The 7,733-nt window shown below is 38.6% G+C and overlaps 1 protein-coding gene across 1 annotated transcript in view; it reads left to right on the top strand.

Annotated features, from left to right (window-relative positions):
• Window positions 1–3,953: 3,953 nt before the first annotated feature.
• col28a2a (collagen, type XXVIII, alpha 2a) overlaps window positions 3,954–7,733 on the top strand; it is an 18,045-nt gene continuing 14,265 nt past the window's right edge. The window contains exons 1-5 of the mRNA XM_010789380.1: window positions 3,954–4,089; window positions 4,242–4,816; window positions 5,362–5,382; window positions 5,502–5,561; window positions 7,162–7,215. Coding sequence (XP_010787682.1) covers window positions 3,954–4,089; window positions 4,242–4,816; window positions 5,362–5,382; window positions 5,502–5,561; window positions 7,162–7,215 — 846 coding nt within the window. The remainder of the gene's footprint in view (window positions 4,090–4,241; window positions 4,817–5,361; window positions 5,383–5,501; window positions 5,562–7,161; window positions 7,216–7,733) is intronic.

Here is a 7,733-nt window from a genome sequence, read left to right as displayed (position 1 = left end):
TGGATGACTTTGTCCTAGTTAACTTTGCAACCAAACACAGGAGTCTCCGTTACGTTGGCATGGTTGAGAAAGTTGAGAGCAACTCTTCACCTTTCCCTGTAACCTTCAGCGCTGGAATGTAGAGTAGGCCTTGTTATAGAGTATGAGGCTGATGTTCTAATCCAGGTGGGTCTAGCCTGTGTCCTGAGTCCCAGGCTGTTCTAGCTGGTTCTGGTGGTCCTATGTTCTGAGCCCCAGACTGTGTACTAGCTGGTTCTGATTATGGGTCCATGTTCTGACCCCAGACTGTGCACTAGCTGGTTCTGATTGTCCTTTGCTCTGACCACCAGACAATAGCTGGCTCTAAAAGTCCTGCGTTCTGACTCCCATACTGTGAATGTTAATTAAAACATTTTGAATTATATGATGTTGTATTTGATTTACTTTGTAGTAGTACTTTGGGTTACTTGCAAGTGTTTAAAAAAATGTGCTTAATTGACCAATCCCCATGATTCTGATACTAGTCCGACATTAGTTTTGGAATGTGTGGTTGTCAATCTAGCTATCAGGTTTCTAATTGTTACAACATGTGTTGTTATGGTAGTTTTAAAGTGGAAAACGTAAGTGGATCAGCTTACCCCCAACTGGTTCACCTTACCCCCTTGATTTCTCTGGTCTGTCTAAGTTTACCCCTGAGCTGGGGAAAAGTGAGACACAAGACCACTTTTTTTTTTAAACAATCTTATTTTCATTGCCCTTTGTCCTGAAGACATTCTGATAATTTTCATAGCTAGGAAACCTCCTGAATTAATAGGAAATGTGTAAATTGTACTGATATATCATTTTAGCTTGGCGAGAGGGGAGCAAATGTAAAAAATGGCTCACATTACCCCGCTCTCCCCTAGTCATTGTCAAATAGTCTCTGTTGGTGTTTTACTATTATATGATATTTTTGGGACAAATATTAAGTAGCCTTATTTAGCAAGGGGTTTTTATTCAGAGATAATTGAAAATACCAACATAAACAGTGATTAAATCACCAAAACAAACAGTGAGCATATGAATCTGAATATCCAATGGTAAATATTCAGTGCAGAATGCTGATACACAGTTTGTGAAGTTAGGATGATATGTACACATCAATGATACAATTCAGCATGGATTTCAATAAAATAAAACCCGTATTTGCAACACTTGTTTGTTCCATTTATATGGCATTCATTGGATAAACAAATATTTTCACTACTTAAATTCAAATTCCAGTTTCTTTAACCTTAACTACTAACCTTGTCTACAATTAACGCACCTTTCTAGCCAAACCAAAGTAATGATTATGCACTTCATGTCCTTTTGTTATTGACATTCAGTTAGTGTAAAAGTATTATTAATGATTTGTCTATCTGCAAGTAATTTTATACGGGGCCCCCTAGGGGACATGGAGAATACAAACAAATGTATTTAAAAAAATAATAATTGTTTACGAGATCTCGCAATGCAGTTTGTAGACGGTCCCTAAGCACTCCTCTCCCTCCTTCAGCTGCAGATTGTGACCAATTCTTGAAATGTAGCTCGGATGGCGTCGCGTATCGAACTGTTCTGATAAAAACGACTCTGTAGCTCGTTGTCTACCTTGCTATGTATGATTGTAAAGTCATGTTGTTTGTATTTTTACAACGTTATGTTCATGTGTTATTGATCCGCGAAATTCGAATCTGTCAATAACTCAGCTCAGAGTATGCTTTGCGACGTGCATGTCCCCTCGCTCTGATGAGTGTTCTCTTGAGGTGTCTTTCACTTATGTGAAACCCGTGCCTATTGCCAAGCACTGATGTTATATATATATTTAAGGCCAAGCTCAAAGTCCAGGAAGTACATTGAGCTAAATGAAAAGTTTTGCGAGATCTCACAAAACCCCTTTGCGTGATCTCGCAAAACCCCTTTGATTGAACTCACAAAACATTTTTTTTTTTCAAATAATTTTTTTCTTCTTCTCCATGTCCCTAGGGGGCTCGGTAACTTGACTACCTAGATGTCGTAGGCCTAGTTATTGTCTTTGATAACAGTGATGTCATGTTATCGCATGTTTCAAAGGTTTGCACAAAGCTCTAAGATTCTGTAAACCACAAACATAATGGGGAACATAACAAACACATTCAGTCAGTGATAAAAGCACATGAAAGACAGCTTAACTGAACAATAATTTTCACAATTTACACATGTTGCTGCAGCATATAGGAACAATATATGAATGGGTGTCATTCATCAATGCGTAAAGTGACGGGGTGGATTTTGCATAGCCATCATTCAGTGCAACATTCCTTTGTGTCAGAGAGTCTCCTATAATTACTTCTTGCCTGGAGCTTTGCAATACAAAGCCTCTTCACCTTAAGCCCGACAGGGAGCCATGCATCCTCAGCCAGTCTGTACAGGACCAGCTGTATCTCCAAAACACTCCAGGAAAAGTACACAAAATGGTCACCTCTACCAGTGAATGGTCAGATGGTCATCTTTTAGGTTCTGTAAGGTGAAGTTTCACCTATAGGCTACTGCCGCCAGTTATTGAGATATATTTCATGTCACCTGTCTATGGTTGCCACCCCCTCTTCGCAAAACTATAATTAAAGAAAACAAACCACAAGTGCCAACAAAAGGTCTACATCTAGTACAGTAACACCTCTGTTTTTTAATCAAACCAACAGGAGCTATTGACCCTTTTTATCTTTAGACAAGCTGGCATTGCTTTGGGGTTTTATAATTCATTCAGGACATCTCAGATTCTTTAACCGTTTTACCTCAGGCAATGTTGATATATAGTCCAGGGCGGAGACCAAAGGTGATCAGACCTTTGCCATAGGGTCTCTAAACTTCCTGTGGAATTTATTCTGGCATCAATGTCTCCTCTTAAAAAAGGATTTAAACATAATTTACCAGTGCTATTTTTCAAATATTTGTATGCAAGGTTAACTGACTTACAATGACAACAGATTTAAATAAAAAGAAATAAATAAAAAATCCGGACTAATAACTACCAAACAAATAACTATTATCCAGACCTCACCTCACACAACTCTGCAATACGTATAACCCAATCAATCTAAGTATGTTTTCCTTTCAAAGGATATGAGATAATATGCAAAGATCTAGGTCATATAACCTTTGAAAAAAGACAAATACACAATATTATATAATTAAACAAAAGTTGTGCTATTCAAAAACTTCTAGTCAACTATAGTTGATTGAACTTACAGTGGTTAAAATACACATTTAAAGAAACACACAGACAATTGCTGTTGTAAACACATCCCAGTTCTCCCTGAGGGCAGAGCAGAGCCTGGAAACGCTCAATGGGCTCTGGTCTGGCGGTGCCTCCTTATAAAGGAGGCGTGAGTGTCTGGGAGTCTCTCACTCTCTGCTCCACAGAATGACTGACACCGCTGCTGCTGCTGCTGCTTCTGCTTCTGTTCATCAATGAGCTAACTGGTGCTTACTGTGCACCTTCTGCTTTTCCTGATACCTTCTTCAAGTGGGCTGCACTCAAAAAGGACACTATAATTTGCAGCATTTCCAAAGGAGGTTTAACTGTGAGTTTACAGAATTTCTAAATTGCTTAATAACATTCATAACTTTTTTGTTTGACTCTAAATTCTCTGACTGAACTGAAATGTTTTAAAACTTAGCTCATCAAATGTATGGATTCACAAACTTTCCACTCAATTATAGTCTTTTAATTGGTGGAATATAATGACACAAAAAAGAGTGACATGTATACTCAGAGTATGAAGTATAAGCTATGGGTTGTAAGAGGGAGAAAAAAACATTGTTGATGTTGTAGTGACAATAACATTTACGATGTAAACAGCACAATATAATATCAAATGAATTGCAATGATTTGATGCAGAAAATAGTTGTGTCTATGGTAAAATGTATCCATAATGATTTGTTTTTGTGATTTTTCTCGAAAGTTGGGTCAAGGATGGTTCCCTCCTTTAAGTTGGTGCTGTTGGTCACAGCACTGACATGTGTTTGGGCGCAAGACCTTTACGAAGAGAGGAAAACTAACAAGAAATCCAGGGCCAAACCTGTGGCTGCAAATATAAACAATGGACAAGGTAAGATTGAAAATAAAATGAATAAACCAAAAAATGCATCATTTTGGCATATAGTCAAATTAAAATGTAATCACTTATTGATACTAACACTTTAGAAGCATGTTCAACAACCAGTAAAGATTCCTTCATCTTATTGTTTTGTGTGCACTCAGCCATCCTGGATGAGGACTGTAGCTTGGAGCTCTCCTTCCTGTTGGACAGCTCCGAGAGCGCCAAAGACAACCACCAGCAGGAGAAACAGTTCTCCATGAACATGGTGGACAGACTGAAGGGCATCCAGCTGCCTACCGGCCAAGGATTGAGCTTGAGGGTGGCTCTTCTGCAGTACAGCAGCCACGTTATCAGAGAGCAGACCTTCAAGGACTGGAGGGGCACAGAGAACTTCAAGACCCTTATAACTCCCATCGTCTACATCGGGCACGGCACCTACACCACCTACGCCATCACCAACATGACCAGGATGTACCTAGAAGAAACCAGCCCCAGCAGCATCAAAGTAGCCGTGCTGCTCACAGATGGCATTTCCCATCCGAGGAACCCGGACATCTTCTCTGCTGTTGCTGATGCCAAGAACCAGGGCATCAAAATCTTCACTCTGGGCATCACCCGGACAGCCAACGAGCCAGCCAATGCCGCCCAGCTGCGACTACTGGCCAGCTCCCCGGCTTCCCACTTCCTCTATAATTTACAGGACGAAGACGTTATTCAAAAAATCGCCACTGAGATTGTGAGTGTAATTCCTCGTCTTTCAGCAGTCAACACTGAGAAGAAAAGTGATGTATTTGCTTTGCATATAGATCAGTTCAGAGTTGACACAAAGGCAGGCTGGTTCAGGTATTTGTATAGAGATGGAATGATGACAATGCTCAGGGGAAACAAATGAAAGGATGATATGACAGCTCTGGATTTGAAACGTTTTACACAGCTTTAGAAAAATTATGTTTGAGCATATCCCCTAGGATTCCTAGAATTACACACATGACTGGCATTTAGACATTACAGTTACTGGCTAAAAAGATTCTTCAAACTGGGACAGTATTAAGGATTGTTCTCGGCCTTATCACTTTTGTCTTCTTTCAAGTTTAATTGACCTTACCTTTTGTTTTCCCAAACTTGTTTATACTTGTATGAAGTTGTTGTCATTTATTGTGCTACATTAAAAGATTATAACAAAGAATCACTAAGCAACAACTAGACCAACCTGATAAGATACTAAAATGATACAATATTCAAATTCTATCAGATATTCATCCACTTTTGTTTTCTTTGCAGACTAGCTTGGCTGAAGAATCAGTAAGTATTATTAATACTACAAAGCTTATATATGGAAGCTTTTGAAATGTAATAATGTGTAATTTTGTGAGGTTGTATAGAAATACATTCATGACAGCAAACGTGTCCCTTTTCTGAAGTGCCCCCTGGCTCAGAAATGTGCTTGTGAAAAAGGAGAGAGGGGACCCAGCGGGCCTGCGGTGAGTATTTACACTCAAACCTTTCAAAATATTCCACAAGTAGTTTCCTTTGAAGTCAGAAAAAAGGTTTCCAGACATGTTGGGAAGAGAAATCTATCATGATCCTTGTATTTGACGTATGGTAATTGTACCATTTTGAACAATCAGGATAATTACTTGTTTTCTCTCCTCAGTATAGCTTGCAGGCAATTGCCCAAGCAGAAGGAGTAGATATGTGGGCCTGACCCACATTTCTAAAATGCAAATCTATGGCAACAGGAAAAAGACATCAGAAACAATGGTCTGCTTTCCCCAGATAAATATGTTTGTTTTGCCCCGTCTCCATCAGCTATTGTGCATTTCTCGTGCAACATGTGTTGTCCCCCTTGGAAACCAGAGGCACCATATTTGTAGGTCCACTCCCCATAAAACTGGAGCTCTGGCCACCATAAATCTTTCATATGACCCGTTATGCCACGGTCAGATACACAGGGATAAAGGACAGCATTATAGCATCAGATAATACACATCATTTCTGTGTGATGCTAAAAGATGATGATCCCCTGCCCACTCTAGACAAACCCCCCTCTTTACACTATTAGACTAATATCTATCTTTTCAGAGGCCTGGCAGATAATCATGTTGCTGACAGCTGCATGCTTATTAACCAGGTGCTTTCTCCTAAAAAAGATTCTTTAAATTCTTCCAATCATACGAAGAGGCTTTTAAAATTGCTCTCATTAGTTTAATGGCCACAAACTAGTGATTTCTGGTTCTTAACAATTGACAAACGCTGTCCAGGTGCAGCTCAAGACCGTGACCCCCTGGCCTTGGCTGTGGACAAGACACCTCTTGCCCTCCCAGTTACCTATGTCTCAGTTCCTTCCTGTGTTTCTCAAACAATGCCTGTCTACAGACATAAACATGCCAAATACATATCCATGATACCCTTTTTTTTCAAGTTTGGGACATAGACCTGTTTGTGATTTGTGACTTTAGTAAGACACGACTAATTTTAGAAATGTGTCAGAAACAGTGGTTCTTTAAAGAACCCTAATAAAAGGCAATACAAAATATGTTTTAAATAGAAAAAAACAGGTGAAAAAAACAACAAAACATTAGATTGCAATGTCTAAGTCCTAAAATAAAATCATAAATAATACTAACTGTTGCTTTAATATTTTTTTGGAGGATGGAATGAATGAATTTGGCATTCTAAACAAAAAATTGTTCTGAATAACACTGTGTCCAGAATCAACTATGCTGCCCTGATCTACATTTTTGATTAAGGATGAAGATTGATGTGCTTTTTCTCCTCTATGATATTAATGGTCAGTTTAGTTAGATGTGCGGGCAAAGTGTTTTAATGTGCTGAGAGTTTATCAGAACAAACTTGTATGACATGTCAAAGAGCTCGAGAAAAATAAATCTGGGGTGTACCCTTTTACGCCATAGATTCTAAGCCTTGCACTTAGAATATGTTCTCTTTACCCTACAACACATTTTTTTTTTACATTTGCCATGCAACATGAGCAAGCTGTCAATGTGGACACCAAGAGGTGAGCAAAATGTCAGTGGAAGAAATAAATCAACTTAACCCTAACTTGGTTCCATTCTACAGGGGAAAAGAGGTCGCCCCGGAGAAGACGGAGCCCCCGGGCTTAGAGGGCAAAAGGTAAGTGCTTTTCGATGGACATGTGGACTGTGCATGCCTCAGCTGGAAGGCTTTTTCAGGTGTTACATAATATGGTTCATATACATATATATGCACCACCTGGTGGACAACCACAGGGTTGTCACAAAACGTATACATATAAAGCATTATTTAATACCTCCTGAGTAGTTATTTTTTTCAGTTTCTGGAAGTAGTAAACTGGTTCAAATATTATAATTCATGTATTTAATCATTTGTAGCAGAAATTTACATTTTAACTCTGACATTTGTTTAAAACAAACATTTAGTTTAAGGACAAAATATATAAATACATTATACAATAAAGAAATGACATGCTTAAACATTTGTCAAGGAGTTTATGACAAACTCTATGAAGTGCAGTTTCTGCTTACAAAAATAACTTTTCGCTCTCTTCAAACATCTCCATTGGAGTACCACAAGGCTCAGATTAAGGCCCTCTTTTATTCTCTTTAAATGCACTTAATATGATAAATAAAATAAATATATATATATATATA

Source organism: Notothenia coriiceps, unplaced genomic scaffold, assembly GCF_000735185.1.
Source record: "Notothenia coriiceps isolate Sejong01 unplaced genomic scaffold, NC01 NC01_scaffold00032809, whole genome shotgun sequence".
NCBI lineage: Eukaryota > Metazoa > Chordata > Actinopteri > Perciformes > Nototheniidae > Notothenia > Notothenia coriiceps.
Note: the sequence above shows the minus strand (reverse complement) of the source record. Positions and strands in the feature narration are given on the sequence as shown.